Below are 21,128 nucleotides of genomic sequence, written 5' to 3'. Positions count from 1 at the left end.
ATTTGAATTTACCATTCAAAACATATTAAAGAGTTGGCTGATAATGCAGTTGTTTTGAGACTAGGTCTATTTATCCAAAATAAGCAGTAAATTTTCAGTTAGCTCTCTGGCATACAGACATAAACAAAATACATAAATTGAATTCTTTACTCTTCTAGTTTTTGATCATTTTAAGGGGCATTAAATACTTAACTAGAGGGAATAGCACGGAAAACAATAAAATCAAACAATCCACAGGATTTTTCTGCAATGCTCATAAATTTATTCACTTTGCAAATATTTACTGAGTGCCTGTTGGGTCCATCAGTAAACAATATAGCAAAGAACTGTGCCCTCAGGGAGGAAAGCAGGAAGGAAAGGCAGGGAGGAACCAAGAATACACAGCAGACATAATAAATAAGTAAATAAGTAAATTCAAGAACTGATAAGGGCTATGGAAAAAAAGAAAAATTAGAGCAGGGTCAGAGGGGGTGGCAGCATGGGGGTCAGGGGAAGGTATGGGCTTCAATTTTAAATAGGAGGCAAGAGGAGACTTCATGGAGAAGGTGACCTTTGAGTAAAGGCTTGAAGTGGGTGACAGAGTTAGTAGAAAACGAGAGGAGAGTGTTCCAGATGTAGGGAATAGCCAGGGCAAGGATGCCAAGTCAGGTGCCAGAAGAAGAGCTTGGGGGCCAGAGTGGTTGGGGTGGGGTGAGCAGGTGGAGATAACAGGAGGAAAAGTCAGGGTTAAACTCCAATTTAAAATGTCAGCTTCTTTCTTTAATTTTCCCTTAGTAGCAATACAGCTTTATATGTGACCATATCATTTGTTCTCTGACATTATAATATCCCAATTAACCAATATTATGAGGCTACTTGGGTCGCCTAATACAACGTAACTTCATAGAAATGTTGCAGTCCATTGTGAATCATACATTTTTAAAACATTCATTTGCCTTGGTTTTTAGAGGAACAAGCTACTATTATTTTTGGTAAAATGTAATTCAGATTTTTCATTAATTTTCACCCTTCAGTCACATTGTATCAGTGAGAATATATCAGGTTTCCATTTTCAATTTTTATTTACTGAATGCCCAAAATATAGAACACGTGTAACTATGTTGCAAAGTTGCATAGCAACCACCAGCGGGCCAGTTCCAGGCAGATCTCAGTCAATTGTCCAGCTGAGGTTATAGGCTTCCCATCCTCCCTCAGTTCTTGCATGAGCAGGACCACTCTTCCCTGCCCCTCCCCAGCTCAGTGCAGTCCCTGGCGCAGGGTCCTAAACGGACCCTCGCACATGCTGACCTACCAGCGTGGCAGCCCTAGTCTGCAGCATTTGCCTGTCTTTGCTCTTCTGTGTCCCTTAGGAGAACGCTGATGTCCTTCTCCTGAGGCTGTCTGTGGAAATTTGCAGAGCTAGCACAACCCTGGGGTGTGAGCTGTGAGGGATGTATTTGGTCACCTGGGCCTTGATGTGCAGCTTCTCTCAAAACGTTTCACAAAGAGAGCTTCATCACCTTCTGTCTGGCCCTATCCCTTGGCCTGGGGCTCCAACCAACCCAGCAAGAGGCTGGGATGAGATTGGTTACAGACATCCCCTCTCTAGTCTTTACTCCATTCTCTGGCACCAAAATCCTTTCCTCTAGCCCAAATCGAAAAGCTCCCAGGCATATCAGCTCAAGCAGAAACAGGCTATGCACGCTATCAACCAAACATAGGATCCCAGTTTGAGAGAGGCGACTCTGTTACTAGAACTGAAATATCACACAGAAAGTACTAGAGATAAAGAGCAATTTTTCTCCATTCTCTCAGAGATAATTTTATCTTGTGGTCAGCCATTCTTCCCATTTCTGAATGACCCCTCTCAACTCCTTTTAAATCTACCAACTTTCCACAGTCTGGTGGTGGTGGCATTTTTTTGTTTGTTTTTGCCTCAGTCTGTTGAGTAGTGAATATCCCATTTCCAAAACTTATTTCTTAGACTCTTGACATACTTTCAACTTGATCTATGTTATGATCATGGTTATATCTGATTTTCTGTGCCTCAATTTTCTCATCTGTAAAATGGGGAGAAAAATAATACCTATCTCAATATTGCACACACATATGTAAACCACTAGGCATAGTGCAAGATACCTATGTGCTCAACTAATATTAACTGCTTTTATTATCTGAATTTTTAAAAAACATCCTTAACCATTTTACTCAGTTATTAGACAGTTAAATGTTTCCAAGCAAATACCTCCTCTCTCACACAAGCCCCATTATTTGCCATAATAACCTTTCATACATCTATAGCTTTGTCCTATTCCCACCTTAAACAAAGGTAATTTTTTGTATTTGTTAATTGTTCTCTTCTCCAGCAAGACTCTCCACAATCTTTGGGAAAACAGATATTTAGACTTCTTAGGAAGTCATTCATTCTTTATTTCTTTTCTTCGTTCATTAAACAAATATTTACTGAGACCTTACTAAGCACCAAGCTCAGGGACAGACACTGAGGATGCAGTGGGGCACAAACAGCAAAACAATTTAGTGTGATCCCACATCACAGATTTACTAGACACAGATCAGAAAGGTGAATGAACACAAGGCTAAGAATGTGGACACATCTCAGCATCTCCGAAAACTTTTTAACAGGATTTCCAGGTCACACTCAAATCAGTGTGCACTTTTTTTTTTAAAGTATGTGGGAATCCGTGTCATGTATATAAAACACAATAACTTAAGAAATTTTACTAAGTTCCACATTTCTTACCCTTTTACTCATATAACCCATGTCAGATTCACACAAACACATAACATATATGAAAAAGAGCTCAGAATATCAAGTATGAACTCTGAAATTACTTCCTTAAAAATGACTGTAAAAGTCAAGCGTACAGGATGCAAAGTCCGGATAAGATTACGGAAGAGGCTTAAGTTTAGTGAAGCGCTTTTTTTTTTTTTTTTTTTTTTACAGGGTGAACTTCTTGGGAAGACTTGGATGTTCAGAGAGAGTTTAGGTAAAGTGTAATGGAGAAGGGATGAGACGGACCGTGATTCAGGCAGGAAATATGTAAACAGGTTAAAATAAGCAAGCAAGCAACCAAAGTCCCTCAAAGAAACATACACTAAAAGCTTCGCAAACGTGCCCCATCCTCTCTTGGAGTTACCAGGTGAATCTGGCGAGAGGGCGGTGAACGTGGCGCGTACCTCGTGTCTCGGGACTGCTGGGGACAGACCCGGGGCGGCGCGGACCGCCCTTCGGGGTCCCACCGGCCACTCTCCCCCAGTTTCATCTGCGCCCCGGAGCGGCGCCGCTCGGGCGTGCTGCGGGGTGCGGGTTGCCCACCCTCCTCGCGGGCGGCCCCCGGAAGCGGAGAGGGCCCCGCGGCCGCCACACCCCGGGAGAGGCGGGGCGGGGCGGGCGTATTTGAGGCGCGGAGCCACCGCCCAGCCCGGAGCGCCCCTGAGCGAGCGAGCGACGGAGCGGAGGCCGAGGAGTGCGGTGAGCTGCTGGGGCGGGGGTGCGGGGGGCGAGGCGGGGGCGGTTCGCGGGCTCCGGCGGGCTGGGGGCGCGGGGCCCGGGCGCTGCTCGGTGCTTGGCCGCTGTTCGGAGGGGACCCCCAGCGGCCGGTGGGCGCGGAGAGCCGGACAGCCACCCTCTCCCAGCGCCGTGCGGAGCGCTACGCTCCGTTCTGGGGAGGGGTCCATTGCTTTGGATATTCGACGAGTCTGAGACTCGGGTAAAGTTAGCCGCGACTTACAGAGAATCACGTGCATAGCGAGCGGGTGTGTCTGCGGACCCCGGGCGGGCCTGGCACAGGGCGCTCTTTGGGGCGCCTCGGAGGACTCAGCCCCCCCTGCCCCACCCTCCCGCTGTCTCTGCCCAGCTGGGCTTTATGGACGTGGGGTCTACCCGAAAACGGGATGGGCCACTTCTGAAACGGCTGGGTCCAAATGTAAGTGGGCTGTGGCTGCGCTCGCTCATCAAACCAAGCAACCCCCTCTTTCCTGGAATTAGGAACCACATCTAGGGCGGCTAGATGATTGGGACCTATGATTTGGCTGCCTGGGACACTTTTGTGCAACTGCCGAGGATCTCTCCGAGATTTCTGTAGGAGATCTTACTGTGGGCAGGACAGAGTTCTAACAGGCGCAACAGCCGGGAGACGTGGGCTGCAGCCGGTTCTCTGAATGCTGAGTCCACAGAAAGGGGTGCTTCCCCACGGCCTTAGAGGGCATGCGCCGCACTGGCAAAGTCTGCACACGCTAAACTAGTGTAAATCAAATGACTCATCCCTGCCCAGATTGGCTAATTTGGGCAAGAAAAGCTCAGATCTGTGCTAGGGATGTGTCAGTAGTGGCAGAATTGTGCAGACCCTCAGCTGGGGGGCTTCTAAAACGTGTTTGAAGATGTTTTCTGAATTATCAGCTGCTCAAACAGAAACACAAAAGTGCTGCGGCTCTGGGGAGTAGGCTCTAGACTCTAGGGAGTCAGGCCCCCCAAAGTGGAGGCTGTGCCTTAGGCTTCTCCCAGCACTCCAGAGCCAGCAATTTCAATTGCAGATAACTGTGGCATATTTGTAAAGTGACTCCTGGGAGTTGGGTTGTGGACAGTGAGGTCAGCTGGACCTTATTGACCCAGTCTACTTCTGGCATTCTGTGAAAGGAAGGAAGGCAGTCTCCTTTAATTCTGAAGGAAATGAGAGCAGTAAACTACTTGGGTGCAGAGCATCAGAGAAAAATCTCACCAACTTCCAAAATTCTGACTTGTATGCCTGGAGTTTATAAAGTTTATCTTTCTGTACTGGGAAAAGTGTTTGTTCCCATAAAAGTTAAAGTTTAATAACAAAAATTTATTTCCCACAAAAATGTTCTCCTTTTCAGACTTTGAATCTTTGGAGAGACCTTTTTTATTTCCTTGATGGTCCTATCTCATCCTTGGTCTTTTGGAGATTGGAGCTGCTTCCTAAATTCATGATTTTTGGATGGTTACATTTAGAATCAGCACTTTCATCCAGATCTTGGGAGAAAATATGATGATGGTGCATGAATGTTTAGAGCTTAGAAGTGTTAGGAAATTGCCTCATGAAATTAAATAAGTAGCAGAAGAGGGGGCATTCTGCCTGATGGATTGACCCCAAAAGCTAGTCATTTTCAAGTAGAATAGGAAGTCTCACTCTGCCAAGCAGTCCTTAATCAATGATGGTTCACTGTGCTACATATAGGAACTTCAGAAAGACTTTTGACCTACTGTTAATGATGCCAAGAGGGCCAATCTCTGTAATTTAGGCCCCCATTTGCCTAGAATCCTCATTACCCAGACTCGGACTTTTAACTGCAACAGAGACCTCTATTAAGAGATTGTAACGGGAGAATCGCATGACAACTTTAAGTATCAGTAAGCTTGTGAATTTACGCATGCACCTGCAGACTGGTGGTAACTGACTCGTTGAGCTCTTTGCATGTGGTGCCTGAACTGGTTCTTCTCATTAAATTCTGAGTAGGTATCTGAAGAGCCTGCCAGGGCAGTGCTTGCTGTATACCTCCACTTGCTTTTGACTAAGTATCGTGTGTTCTTTCTTGACTACTGTTCAGCTTTTCCATTAGGGAAAAAAATCAGTTAACTGAGAAGCATAAGGTAACTTTGCCTCCCTTGCTCCTGAGGCACTATGATGAGAAAGAAATCCTAGGAAAGGACGTGTCTTCTTTATCCCAACTAAACATCAGTTGTGGAGAGTGGACTTTCCCCCAGCACCACTCCGTGTTTCAGGAAGTAGACTGTCCTTTGTGTTCCTTAGGGAGTTGCAGCGTGCTGGGGTTCTGAGGAAGTACATTCACCATCTACTTCTGTTACTGTGGGTGCAAAGGTTGGGGTCCTTTATATGCAGAAGTTTCAGAAGTGTGCCTGGGCACCCAGACAACTGGATTCATTGCTAGGTTGGCCTGGAATTGGATAGAGCTGCAGACAGCTACTCAAAATACCAAAGAGAAAATCTACCAATTAACAGCCAACTAAAATGATCCCCATTCTGGCTCGTATTTTTTGGCTTGTCTTTCATGCAGGATTTCTTTTCTGGCTTTTCAAAATTCTCTGATTCTGGGAATGCCAGAATGGAGTTCACATTACCTGTGGAGTGGGAAGATTTTTTACATTTAATTGTCCTTCTCTCTGTAAACTACTGGGGGGGGGGGAGTGTAGCTAGAAACTTTTCAGGCAAGTGGATGCTATTTTAAACGTAGATTTCTTAAAAAAAAATAGTTCTGAGGTTGTCCACCTTGACTTCAAAAGAGCATTGTTACAACTCTTTTCAAAAAAAAAAAAAAAAGAGGTCTGATGGTGCTCAGTTTTTGGAAAAGTACATTTGGTTGAAATGTGGTTATGATTAGCAAAGTGACTGTGCCAAAATGCATCCTTGTATTCAGCCTCACTGTGCACTGGGCTGAATCAGCCAGTTAGATTTCTGACAAAAACACGATCTCATTTTTAAATTTGTTTACAATTTCAGCATGTTATGTAATTCTGGATGAATAAACCAGAGGATTAATTTCTAAATGAAGTAGTTAACACTTTCCAAAGAGTAGACTTTAAAATCTCAAAGTGTTGAGGGGTTAAATTAGCATAGAAGGTGCCTGACCCAAGCAAGGCCTTCCACTGACAGGATGACTTTACAGGCCACCATCTAAGCTCTCTGAGCCTCAGCTTTCTCACCTCTAAAATAGAAATATCAATTTCCCCTATCAGTCTCCTAAGATTGTTATAGAATCAAAATGAGTAATGTATGTGAAAGTGCTTTCTGAACACAAAAGCACCACACAAATGCTGGGTGCTGTTATTCTAATGGGTTGTCTATTGTGTCACAACATAATCCAAGCTGTCACCCAAGGTGTTATGTGAAGCACAGTGGAAATAGAGTGCAGTCAGCTTTGTTTCTCAAACTCTGATTGGGTTGGAAAATAAATGGAACATGCTCTAGTAGAGGCTTTGAAAAGAATAAATGTTACGTTTTGGAAATGCCCCTTTTATGTGAGTTTCTGGTTGTAGTCAGCCTTTGAACACATCTTAATCTGAGTGGAGTTGTATTTCTAAGGCACTTCATGAAACAGTGGTACAAATTTAGCTAGTTTTAACAATGGAAACTACCTTTTTATTATTTATTGACCTGGGTGTGTACATTTATGTAGGAGTCCACATGCTAATAAACCTAGACCAGTGGTTCTCAACCTGGCATGATTTTGTTCCCCAGAGGACATTTGGAACTTCCTGGAGACGTTTTTGGTTGTCACAATAGGGCAGGGGTTCTACTTAAATCTTGTGTGTTGAAGCCAGGGATGTGGCTAAACATCCTATAATGCATAGGGCAGTCCCCACAACAAACTGTCCTCTTGTTAGTGGTGGCGAGGTTAAGGATACGCTCCTATGCAGTGGGGACATTTAAAAGAAGTCAGCACACTAATAAGTTATTGCTGGGTCTTTGTATGTTATCCAGGGGTGGAATAAAATTATGTGTAATCACAGGAACTAAGTTCTTTGCCCATGACATTGAAGTTCACGATTGTTCCCTACCAGCATCCAAAATGGGAAAGGCCTTATTTTCTTGACTTAAATTTTCTTTCTTCTCTTTTTCTATACCAACTCTTCTCTCAAGTTCCTCATGAGGTAGCAGCAGTTTTCTAGGCGGTGGCAACCTTTTGGGGAAGGACAAGCAAACAGAGAAGTCCCCAGCTTTTGTTTTACAAGGTCAAATACCACAGGAAGTACCTTGGATGGAATGTGCAGTCAGCTCTGGTAGGGTTAGACTCCGTGACTTACCTGTAAAATTGCCAGCACTTTCCCTTGTAAGATGGGCATGATGATAACCCGACTGCTTCAAAATATGTTGAAGAATGCCCAGATTTAAAAAGATATATGTGAAAAAAAATAGTCAAAGGTAATATTTAACTGTGATTATGTAACAGTGGTATAGTATAAAATATTGGTGTGTGTCAGTGAAGCACACATTAAGTCCTAGGAGGAGACCTGCCTGTTTTGAGTTTTCACCAAAATAAGTAATATTTTGCATTTTTGGACCTATCAATAGGTGTCATCCATTGGGTCTCTTGAAGCAATGTCGTTTTTTACGATAGTTGAGTAAATATCAGAAGTGGGCAAATCAAGGAAAAAGGGATTCTTATTATTTTAAGATCCAGGTAATTTTGGTCATAGCACAGGCAATCCTGAGTTTGGAAGAACTTACCCAGGGCTCAGGGAAACCAGAGCTGTTCTCCTGCCCTCATTGCCAGGGCCCCTGCAGCGGAAGCTGTTGTAAAACATCTTGTACATCTTGGAGTCCTGGCAGAGGGAAATTAGCAAAAAGCAGGCCTTGATGTGTCAAGGCCACCACTTGAGGCAACTTCATGTGAGGCGCGGCCTCCTTGGTAGCTCCTACCCAAAAGGATTTTCCTCCAGTTTGTTACGCTGCCAGAGAGTTCATTTGGCATAACAGGTATCTTAAAAAAATAACAAAAAAGCAGATGTCTTGTGCCTACCTTTCTTCTTCATTGCTCCACTTCCAAATCTCATGTCTCCTTCAAGGTTTAGCTCAAATGACACCCCCACAAAAGCATTCCTGCACCCCCCGCCCCCTGAGAAGTAATCTTTCTAGTTTTGAATTCCCACGGCACACAGTCTGACTCACAGCATCAGTTGTTGTTTTAGTTTGCATTTCGATGTGTGCGTCTCAGTTTCCCTGCTGGGCTGGGAGCCCTTTGGCCATCCAGATATTGGTCTGTTAATTTTCATACCCGGACAGGAGCCCACATAGTCCCTGGCCCAGAGCAGGCAAAAACGCAAATGAAGATAACAGCGACTGTGCCTCCTGGTCATTGTCTTTCATATCGTAGTGGGGACCAACACCTCTTTCCTGCTAAAACCCAGTGGAGGGCTTGGACTGTTGTTAGTGGCAGTGAAAGGGGAAGTAGGTGGTAATAACACACTTTATAAGGGGTGGTGGAAGAAAATGCAGGAAAGGAGGTGGAGGACCAAAGATAAACCTTTTTATCTGCATTTTTTTTTTTAACCTAGGAAAGGGAGAGAACATTTTCTTCCTCATTCTTCTTCTCCCTCCTGTATTATTTGGCCACTTACTCCCAGGATTCAAAGCATAGACTAGTGTGATTAGAAATAAATAAAGTTATAAATTGAAGTTATGAAATAAAGTTATGAATTAAATAGGTTTTGGTAATCTAACTGGAGATTATACCTTGATGAGATCGTATTTACAGTTCCACACTGAATGCATAGTTGTGGAGTGGACAGGCTTGTGTGTAGATCACCTATAGATTGACTAAACTGCACAGTGAACTATACTTGATGTTAAATTTAATGGACACCAATGTTCATAGCAGTATTATTTACAACTGCCAAAAAATGGCAGCAACCCAAGTGTCCATCGTGTCCATCAAGTGATGAATAGGTAAACAAAATGTAGTGTATATGTAGAGTGGATGTTATTCAGCCATAAAAAGGAATAAAGTCCTGATACATGTGACAACATGGATGAACCTTGAACACATCATGTTGCATGAAATAAGCCAGACACAAAAGGACAAATATTGTATGATCTCACTTATAAGAAATAATTTGAATATGCACTTTCAGAGTGAGAAACAACAATACAGGTTACCAGGGACCTGAGTGGGGGTAGAGAATGGGGAATTATTGCTTAATTATTACAGAGTATGTCTGTTTGGGGTGATGAAAAAGTTCTGGTAATGGATGGTGGTGATGGTAGCACAGGGTTGTGAATGTAATTAACACCACTGAATTGTATGTTTGAATGTGGTTAAAAGGGGAAGTTTTAGGTTGTATGTGTTACCACAATAAGAATTTTAAAAAGCCATAGAACTGAACAACACAAACAGCAAAACCTAATGTAAACTATGGACTATGGTTAATAGTATAATTATAATAATATTGTTTCATCAATGGTAACAAAGTTACCACACTAATGCAAAGTGTTAATAATGGGGGAAAACTGTGCGAGAGGAGGCGGTTTGTGGGGACTCTGTACTTTCTGTATGATTTCACTGTAATCGTACAACTTCTCTCGTTTAAAGAAAAAGCTAGTAAACACTCAAAAAAAATAAAGCACAAAAACTTTTAACCCCCCCCCCCCAAAAAAAAACACACCGTAATTAATGGAAAGCAGTGAAATCTTTTAAAGATCAAATGGTTACCTATCCTTCTTTTTTCCCCTTTCAGGAAAATGGCAAACAACTTTTCAGTAAGTATTTTCTTTGTTTTCTTACCCAAAGATACATTGCACGTAGGTTGGGGGTTTTGTTTTTAGCACCAGGCCTTCCCCTTTAACTCTCCCGCCACATGGCTTCCTCTGGCCTTGCCTGTCCTGTGAGGGCTTGTTAGCTGGAGTCTTGTTTTTCTTGCAACAGATTTGGGAAGAAAGCCAGGCAGAGAGAGGCCTGGGAAAGGCCCAGGACAGAAGAGGCAGATTCCATGGTCAGTAACTGAGAGATAGTCTGGGCAACGAGAAGTACAGTGAAGTCTGAGCAGCCTGATTTTTGTGATCATTTTTCTCTCGTTGATTAGAAAGTATACACTTTTATAGAGAGGATAACTAGCTCCTGACTTTGGCAAAATTACAAAAATGCAGCCCTCCATGATCTGAGATGATGGCAGACAAGAATAAAATGTAAAGGTGCATATAATCCCCAAGTCTACTTTGTCTTAAGAACTCCAGCATCGAAACTATTAATAGGTGGCAAAGTTGTATTTATATGCGTTTCATACTTTCACCATATCCCTGTGCTTCTTAGATCACATATTTCTGTTTCCCTGAAAACTCTGTTTTCTCAAATGTTTTCTATCCTGTAATTGTTTCTTTCTTCCTTTCTAGCTTAATGATGCCTTATCTGGGTCTGGAAACCCAAACCCTCAAGGATGGCCTGGCGCCTGGGGAAACCAGCCTGCTGGGGCAGGAGGCTACCCTGGGGCTGCTTATCCTGGGGCTTATCCCGGGCAGGGGCCTCCTGGAGCTTATCCCGGGCAGGGGCCTCCTGGAGCGTATCCCGGGCAGGGGCCTCCAGGGGCCTACCCTGGCCCACCTGCTCCTGGGTCCTATCCAGGGCAACCAAGCGGACCTGGGGCTTACCCATCTCCTGGACAGCCAAGTGCTCCTGGAGCCTACCCTGCTGCCAGCCCCTACGGCACCCCGGCTGGACCACTGGTGAGATGGAGTTCCTCATTTCATCTACTTGTCTGGGGCAGTGTTGCCATCAGTTTGCAGTGCTCTGGCTGGGTGCTGGCTCTGGGCATCGACATGCCAACGGTTTCAGGAAGACCTGAAGCTTTGAACTCACTGCTTAGAGCCACTTTTCAAGGATTAGCCATACTATATGTTGGTCTGGTAGAAAAAAATGATTATTTGTATTGAGTTTATTATGCTTTACACCCCCTAGGATTTAGTGGATAAGGCTTATGGGTCAGAGGTGACTCCGATCTTTCAAGCTGGACAACTAAAGTGTCAACAAAGCATTTGCCCAAACTGAGAACTCAGGCAGAGGATCTTATGGGAAGGGGGCAGGGGATACAATTCTGGGTTCCACCTGTTGGATTTGAGGCCCTGGCAGCAAACCCAGAAAGGAGGAAGTATAAGACTGTTAAGCTGGAAGATCAGAACTGGAGATAAAAGATTTGAGCGATAGCTGAACCCCTGGGAGTAACGGAGAGTCACAGGGGAAGAAATTATAAAGGGGAGAGAAGAGAGGTTATAGAGCTTTGGGAATATTCACAGGACCTTGAACATAAATGCTCAATAACTGTGGAATAAAGTAGGGAATATACTAACTAGGAAGTGCTCATTCCACAAACATTCTCTGAATATCTCTGGGTCCGAGCACTCAGTGGTGCTGTGTGAAAACAGAGGGTGGGAGAACCCAGAACCCCAGAAGGCCGCAGTACCTGCCCCAGGGAGCACAATAATCCAAGAGCAGCAACCAGATGTTTAGAAATAACCGTCATGAAGTACATTCTGTGACGAGGGTCTTAAGAGAGCTACAAAAATGTACCATAGAAGTTCATTTTGATTGCAAGTTCTTGTTTAGCCTTTTAAAAAATAATTAGTCTAAGTGAGTTAAAGATTGGGATGTTCACTAGCCATGTGAGTTACAGCACTCAGAAAGGGAGCATTTTCTGCTTTGGGTGTTAATTAACTGATGGCTTTATTCTCAGTTATTGTTTATGCATGTAGGCAGTCATCTCTTCAGGCCCAGACAAGGTAGCCTGAGAGCCTGGACAGAGGGTTTACATTAGGATTATGTGTTAATAATAATCACAGTGATTGAACTTTTCAATTCACAGTGATTCAATGTTTGCAACATCTTTTCTTTCATTCCCCCAAAAACCGTGAGTCTCTCTATTGATTCATATAATTATTTTCATTCCCAGATTGTGCCTTATGACCTGCCTTTGCCTGGAGGAGCCGTGCCTCGCACGATGATTACAATTCTGGGCACAGTGAAGCCCCATGCAAACAGGTAAAGAACAAAAGTAACAAAACAAGCCTAACCTATTTATTAATTGGTTTTTGAATAAAGGATGATACATTGTGAGTTTTAATCAAATTTTTAAAACTACATATTTAGAATCTTGGCTATATCGTAGTATGGGATTATTCTAAAGATCAATACGTGCTTCTACCAACAGGACAAGGTTTCCCTTGCCAGATCCTGTTTTTTCTCCCAGAACCAGAATAAAATGGTGTTCTACTTTGTGAGGACAAAGAGGAAGAGGAGAAAAACTCCATTCTGTTGGTGGTCAAAGCCTTAGAATTAAAGGAAGGGAGAGCCTTTGTAATGTAATGTCTGTCCACCCCCCTGCTTCTGAGCCACTTATTGTTTACATAACCAAGCATGCATTTTATGTCTAGATGTCCATTAAAAATTCGGCTCAAAACCAAAAAGTTCCCATTGCACATAGTTCTGAGTTCAAATCAGAGCGGGACTGTTCTACTCCTCATGTTGACAAAAACCTGCTGCAGTTCTGCAGGTCACCGTGCAGCCCCGAATCTCTTGAGCTCCACTGCCATTGCCTCTCACCCCAGGCCCCAAAGCAGAGTCTAGATTCCCATGGGGTCAGCCTGGTTTCAGCGGCAGGGCTGTCTCGCTCTCAATAATACACTGTTCTCACATGCTTTTTTCAAAAGAACTTGGTGTTTTAGGGTTTTATCCTTTTAAAAGCTTTTGAGGCAGGTCAGGATGCAGCTTTTTTTTGGTTTTGTTTTGTTTTGTTTCATTTTGTTTTTTTGTTTGTTTAAATGATGGGAATTTATTGGCTCACAGTTTTGAAGCTAGGAGATGTCAGCAAGATGATGCTTTCTCCCCAGAGATTACAGTATTCTGGGGCTGGCTAGGATGCAGCATTTTTTACTTCAGTTTTTTTCAGCAGCTGAGCTCTGGCCACACAGTCTAGCAGCAGCTAAGAGGTGCCATAGCTGGGGTTTAAAGCAGAGGCTCTTCCCATATAATTTTTCTAAGTGTCAGGGTGACTCACAGTAAACAGTAACACACCCTGTTCTGTATTTGGATATACTTCATCTCATTTAACCTTCATGGCTGAAGGTAGGGCAAGGAATATTGCTATCCCCTTTTTATAAATAAAACCGAGGCTCAGGTTCTACAGATGAGAAGGGGCAGGACCAGGCACCCCAATCTCCTTAGTAGATACTGTTTATTTAAAGGGTTTGAAAAGAATTCTACAAGTTCAAAGACTTTGTCAATATGAATCAACCTTAGCAATTGGAACTGTTTTGATTGAGGTGAGCTAGGATGGAGCAAGATTTTACTGAGATGAATTTGGAAACTCTGTGTTGATTTATGGCTGCCCCGGGATGCCTGGCCATTGTTAGCACCACTGGTTATACTTTTTCATAACCCAAGGAGGCTAAGGATTTCCTGGAGCCATCCAGTGTCCCTGTCCCTGCCACTAATGTTCTGGCAGCCATTAATTAGTCTGGGTCTCTGGGTCCTATAGACAGCCCACAAAAGGATACAGATTCAAGCCATGTACTTAGGTTTATTCAAGAATCCATAAACAGCCTCTGTGAGTGTCAGTCACTTTGCTCCTAATGAATCAATGGGAGTGACTTTCTCTACCACCAGGAGAAGGATTCAGCTTCTGATCTGACAATTTCACATTCAAATGGCCATTCACTCTACCTCTGATCAGCCTGCTCTGGTTCTGTGTGCCAGTCACTATCCTAAGACAATCCCTTTTTATTCACACAGCCGCTTCAGCTTCTTTCAAGTGGTGTTTCGCAACACAATAAAGCCTGTCTCACAGAAAATTACAGGCACATATATCTGCTGCCCACGTCTTTAACCACCTTCCTCCCAGCATAGCATAGAACCAGCACACCTTATTCTGTGCATGCCACACTCATTTGTTAGTATCTGCTCTTCCCCGCCCACAACCCTTAACACACAGAACCACATTGGTACTGTGTGTTCCTTGGCTGCTTAAAGTAGATACCATGAAATGTGTTGGCTTTAAACAATGGGATTTTATTAGCTCACAGTTTAAGATTGTGCGAATGTCCAAATCAAGGCATCATCAAGGCAGTGCTTTCTTCCCGACTGGCTGCCAGTGATTCTTGGCTCCTCTGCCTCATGGCAAGGCTGGTCTCTCCCTTCTCTTTTGGGTTTCACTGCTTTCAGCTTCTTGTTTCCCTGGCTTTCTCTTTCTCTCTCTGTTTTCATCCCACTTTATTGCAAGTCCTACTTGCAATAGTTTTACAGCCACAGGAATGGATTAGCTTTAAGAACATGATTTTCTGGGGTACATACAGTTTCAAACCACCACACTTCATCCCCTGGACCCTAAAAGGACATGTTCTTTCCATATGCAAAATACATTCATTCCATCACAATATCAAAAAATCCTTGAGTCAGTTCAGCAACAATACTAAATACAGAGTCTCATCAAAAATAATTATAGTATGGTCTGTCCTGGAGCACAGTTCCCCTCCGGCTGTGACCCGTGCAAGTTATCTGCTTCCAATGCACAAAGGAGGGACTCATAGGACAAATATTCCCATTGCTGCAGGGAGAAATTGGAAAGAAAACAGGGGTCAGGGGTCACAAACAGCATTGAAACCCTTCAGGACTACTCCATTAGATTTCAAGGTCTGAGAGTCACCTGTGGAATGATGTTTTGTCCTCCGGGCCTGATGGAGTGGCAGCCTCATGCCTTCCAAGTGCTTGTGCAGTGGCCATGCTCTCCCTGAACACTGTGAAGGCTGCAGCCTCTGAGAACACTGGGGTGGTAGCCAGACTCTCTGCAATCCTGGGGAATATGCTGCACCCTCTCTGAAGCCTGGGGCAGTGGCACTCTTCCTGAACTGGGCAGAAGGCCTGCCTTCTCCAAGCTCCAGGGCAGGGTCACCCTTTAATGCACGTTCTCTTGGCCTGAGAAGATATCTTCAGTCCAGACCTAAGCTCCCATGGTTGTGCTTTTGAAGTGATTTTTCCTTCAATCTGTCCCTTTTCTGTCCCTTCTAGTCCAGGCTGGCAGTGGTTCCACTCACACAGATCTCACGAAAAACTTGTTGGTTTCACATATACAACACGGTGGTCCAAACCATCAGATGAAAGAACCTTCCACAAATCCTTTCTGGATAATTGCATTTCCAATCCTAATTTGTACTGAAATGGCTGACTGGTTCCATGTTCAGTTAAACCCTCACACGGAACACTTATATCTGGGGACAAACTTTCCGGAAGCTCAGAATTTTCCATCAATTTCTGGGTTCTTTGTGCCCAGGAGTTCAGTTCTCAACTTACCCCTTTCCTCTTGCATTTTAGTATAAGCTGCAAGGACAAACCAGGCTGCGCTTTCCACATTTAGGTTGAAAATCTCCTCAGCTAAATATCCAAGCTTGTCACTTTCAAATTCTGCCTTCCGTCTGCATCTGACATCAGAACTCAATTTTGCCAAGTTCTCTGCCACTTTAAAACAAGGGTCACCTTTCTTCCAGTTTCCAATAACACATTCATCATTTCTGTCTAAGGCCTTATTGGAAGTAACTTTAGCTTCCATATTTCCACCAAAGCAACCTTTTCTACCAAGTGCCCCACAGTTCTTCCAGCCTCTACCCATTACCCAATTCCAAAGCTGTTTCCGCATTTTTGATATTTGCAGTAGCAGCACCGCATTCTTCTGGTACCAAAACTTGTTTTAGTTTCCTAGGCTGCTTCAAACAGATACCTTGAAATGGGTTAGGTTTAAACAATGGGAATGTATTAGCTTACAATTTGACGTTATGAGAATGTCCACATAAGTCATCAACAAGGTGATGCTTCCTTCCTGAAGACCAGCTGCCGGTGATCATTGTTTCTCTGTCACACGGCAAGGCACAGGGCAGCATCTGCTGGTCTCTCCCTTCTCTTCCAGGTTTCATTGATTTCAGTTTCTTGCTCCCTTGGCTTTCTCTCTCTCTCTCTGTATTCACCCCACTTATAAAGGACTCCAGTAAAAGGATTAAGAACCACTTAACTCAAGTAACCTCGTCAAAATTACAATAGGTTTACATCCACAGGAATGGATTAACTTTAAGAACATGATTTTCTGGGTACATACAGTTCCAAAGCACCACAGGTACCTTTGTCTAATTTAGGGTTATTGCACTGGGAACTTTAGTTTCAGTAACTCCGGAGATGTAGCTTGAGACTATGATGATAAAAACTAATTTGGGTTGAGAGAGTTCTGCTGGAAGTAATTTGAGAATGTTGTTGCTTGGTCTTACAAATTCTAAGTGATGAATTGCAAGAAAAAATGCTTTTAAGTTGGTAGAGTGACAGTATCTTCCTTTTTGCTGCAAAGAAGGTACAGTCATTGGATATTTAGTCAAATACAAATTCTATTGCCATTTTATTATCTTGGTCCTTTCCCCATGAATTTAATAATTGGAAGATGCATTTGTGGTTGAATGTGACTGTTACTGGTGACTCAAAATACCCAGAGAATTACTGTTCAAGGTCTACAGTGCAAACCTTGCTTTAGAACAAGAACCAGCTGATTCTGAGGTTAGTGCTCTGTGGATAACACTTTTGAGAAATTCAGGGAATCAAAGAGGATTTGTGTTTGTATTGACATCCAAGGGAAAGGAGCAGTGCTAAAAAGTTAAACTAGCACTTCCATTAATTCCACTTCACATCGTGAAATATATGTTTAACATATTTATTTTCATGATTTTACAACTTAACAACTGGGTTCTGAACATTACTACGTCATTCTTGCAATTTTAGAAGAACTAGGTTTCTGATTAACTATGAGGAAGCCAGAAATCTGATAGCTCTTTTTTTTTCTTTTAAACTTTATGTATCAAAAAATTAAAAAAAAAACAACAAAAAACCCTGCAACATTTCAAACAAAACAAAGCAAAGGATTAAGAAAAACAAATAACCTAAAATAACTAATTTGCTTCCAACATGTTCCTACCATACCCTGAGAAAATTAACATACCATAACCAAACAATGGAATAAAAAAAAAATCTAAAATAACTACATTGTGATAGCTCTTACTTATGTAGCTGACCTGCCTTTGACAGGTGTTAAAAGCCACCTGTCAGGGCGAAGGGTGACCATTATTGTCCATGATGTGAAGCCTAAAGTGCCTTCAGAGTGGCTCTCAACCTCTGTAAAGAAACCTTGAAGGGTTCTCATGAGCAGAAGTGGTAAAGAGTGGTAAAGGGGATATTACCTCTTTTGACCAAAGACAAAGAATTAAGAAAAGTCAGCACGTATTGCCTTGCTTACCTTTAGTTATTATGATAGTACATAGATTATGTGGCCTTCTGTATTTTCCAATTTGAACCAATTCTCTGGTTTATTTGCTTTCTGTTCAGAAAGTGTTCTTGTATTTTATAAAATGGTTTGCTCTTCAGAAAATGATGTTCTTCACTTGATGGAAATGTTGTACCGCTTTAATCATTTTAATAACACTAATCTTTGGTTTAAATAGAATTGCTTTGGATTTCAAGAGAGGGAATGATGTTGCCTTCCACTTTAATCCACGCTTCAATGAGAACAACAAGAAAGTCATTGTTTGTAATACGAAGCTGAATAACAACTGGGGAAGGGAAGAAAGACTGATGGTTTTCCCGTTTGAAAGTGGTAGACCATTCAAAGTAAGTTACTGCTATGACCATTTATTGATAATGTATATTTCTCATGGGGAATCATGTTAAAATCACACTGCACGTGAAATGAATTTTTATCACCTGCCCTTTGGCTCCTAACTAGTGCGTCTCCTCCCCATCCCAGGGGACCAGATCGGCAGGCTGGGGACGTGTCCAGAAGTGCACACCTCCCAACCCCGTTCTGGCACTTCACCATCATCTCCATTACCAGCCTTCTGAGTTTAAGTCTTTCTGGAAGTGAAAATAGTGTCTTTAATTTTAAAAGAGGCAGAAATTCTTTATGGTACAGTTGGATCAAGACTTAGTTCCTTAAAACAGCACAGTTGATGTGGTGATCAAAACTAATTTTTAAAATACAAGCTAGTTTTATGAAAAGAAAAAATTATAGATTTTTATTAAGTAAAACATCCTTTACCGCTTTCCTTATCCTCACAAAGCTTGCAATTCGGTGAGTATCTTTCCAGTACTTTGTATGATATATAACACACTTTTTATTTTTAAGCACAAATAGGACTTACTGCCTCAACAAATGTTTATTGGGACCATGGCATTGAGTTTGGGTTGAGTGTAGAATGGTCAACAAAAGAACTGGACAATAGGGCAGGAGTTGACAGGAACCATATTCTACATTTGGTGGACATCTTTCCATATCAGAACATAGTTCCTTAATAGTATTTCACTGTTTAGATATGTAATAATGTAGTCCTCTATTGATGAAAATTTGAATTACTTCCAGGTTTATTTATTTTCTTACAATAGTATAATAACTATCCTTACACAGAAGTCTTTGTTTCCTAGAAGAATAAATAATTCATTCAAAGAGTATACACATTTAAAGTTTAATAAATTTTAATAAATTTGTATATTGCCAAATTGCTGCTTCTGAAAGGTTCAGGATTAACACACCCTCTAATCCTAACCCAAAATGGTTTTTATCAGTCTTTATAACATTTGCTACTCCGTTACACATTCCTACTTCAGTGTTTATTTTTACTTTTAGGAGTTCTAGGCCATAACACCTTTTAACTTTCATGTAGACACAATATTATCTTTTCCTTTATGGCTTTACCTACGTATCCCAAATTTTATTGCTTCATCTTTTGTTTAAATCATTGATTAATCTGGAATTGACTTTGCTGTAACATTACCTATTTCTTGGCCTTACTTCCACAAATGATCATAAGGATGAAATGTTGGACATCCTGGGCTCAGGCCCAACTGATTTTTAAATTAATGGGCATTTCTAACAGTTTTGTATATGTGTTATTGCAGATACAAGTAATGGTTGAACCTGAAGTATTCAAGGTTGCAGTCAATGATGCCCACTTGTTGCAGTATTATCATCGGATGAAAAATCTCAATGAAATCAACAAACTTGGCATATCTGGTGATATAGACCTCACCAGCGCTACATACACTATGATATAATCTTCAAGGAGCAGATGCTTTTCTGAAAAGTGAAATTTGAATATACACCTTACACATATAAGAGCTTCATATTCATTATGGGTAAAAAAATTTAAGTTTATTCATCAATATCCTTCTTGTAAATCATCCATTTAATAAATATTATTATTCTAAGAGTTGCCTGTCTTTACATGTCATTTAATTGGTACAATTTATTCTAGATAATGCACACTGGACTCAATGGAGAGAGAAATATGTAGCAATATTAATACTACATTAGGGTCTCCCAAATTTTGTTGTGCTTGTTAAAATATTTTCAAGAAAGGGGTTAGGAGTAAGTACTGCACCAAAATTATTCTCTCCCAGAGTTTCATAAAAACCAGGAGATGCTACTGGGAGAACATTGTTTCGTTTTCTTACTTAGGGAAATATTGAATATTCAGAAAATGAGAAAAGTAGAAAGAAAAAGTTTACCGACAGATGACCAGTGGCCCAGAGATAATTACTATTAGCATCATTCTGGTATATTTCTTTTGACTGCTTTTTAATCCTATTTTATCTCTCCAAATAGTAGTTCACTGCTTTCAAAATTTGATACCAATATGAAATTAGCTGCCTATAAGTTCTCTTAGTTTTCATGAAATCCCCAGAATTGTAGACAAAAAAAAAGTAGTCTTATTTAGATACACAGTCAGCTCAAAAAATTTAATTGTTCTCATTGTCAAAATTTTTAACCATCCCTTTCTGCCCTACCTTATTACCAGGAGGTAATAACATAAATAATTGTTAATTATTTATTATTATTATTAACAATATTTGAAAACTAGGATGTAGTGACACCACTTTTTTTTATAGAAGACCAAAATATTATTTATCTATTATTGTTTCTATGCTATCATCTTTCTCAAATACTTTAAATTGGTAATCGTCACGGGTTGAGTTTCCCAGAAGCAAAGAGGTCATGTGATTAACACCTGTGGGAATGAGAGAGCAGGGGGAGAAGTTAAGCAGCGAGGCCTCAGTCTACCTTACCCTACTGAGGTTGTGATGACCCTTCAAAGTTGTCCCAAGTTGGGGCAAGGGGATTAGGCCTTTATATCCCTACTTCAATCACTCACGGAATGCAGACCCCCTGAGAAATGGAGTGTGACAGTGGGTGAAGTGGGCTCTGGAGCTGAGGCCGTTCTCATACGGGATGACAGCTGAGAGGGCTGTCTACCAGCAGCAACCCCAGGAGCAGAGGGACTAAGTCCTGCAGTCCTAAAGAAGCATCTGCACAGCACATCACAGCATATTTAAAAAAAAAAACGTAGATTCCTTACCCCGACATTCTGGTCTTTTAACTATTCTACTTGTATGATTAAGTGGAAGAAAATATGCTTCGGAGAAAAGAGAGAGCTTGGTTTACATCCAAGCCTCACTATTTTTTAGCTATCTGACTTCACACAAAGTTACATAAATCCTCTGAGCCTTGGTTTTCTTTGTCTATACAATGGTGTCATAGTATATCTCTTGTGGAGTATCTGTGATCATTAAATGAAATATTCTTTGCAAAGGCT

The 21,128-nt window shown here is 41.8% G+C and overlaps 1 protein-coding gene across 1 annotated transcript; it reads left to right on the top strand.

Moving 5' to 3' along the window:
* Positions 1 to 3,340: 3,340 nt before the first annotated feature.
* On the top strand, positions 3,341 to 19,748 carry LGALS3 (galectin 3). Its single transcript, XM_037832660.1, has 6 exons — positions 3,341 to 3,472; positions 10,211 to 10,232; positions 10,863 to 11,192; positions 12,413 to 12,501; positions 17,985 to 18,150; positions 19,435 to 19,748. Exons 2-6 carry the CDS (start codon positions 10,215 to 10,217, stop codon positions 19,588 to 19,590), a joined length of 759 nt encoding a protein of 252 aa, XP_037688588.1. The 5' UTR covers positions 3,341 to 3,472; positions 10,211 to 10,214; the 3' UTR covers positions 19,591 to 19,748.
* The last annotated feature ends 1,380 nt before the right edge of the window (positions 19,749 to 21,128 follow it).

Source organism: Choloepus didactylus, chromosome 4 (assembly GCF_015220235.1).
Source record: "Choloepus didactylus isolate mChoDid1 chromosome 4, mChoDid1.pri, whole genome shotgun sequence".
In the NCBI taxonomy this organism is placed as follows: Eukaryota; Metazoa; Chordata; class Mammalia; order Pilosa; family Megalonychidae; genus Choloepus; species Choloepus didactylus.
This window is presented reverse-complemented; position numbering and strand designations above follow the sequence as displayed.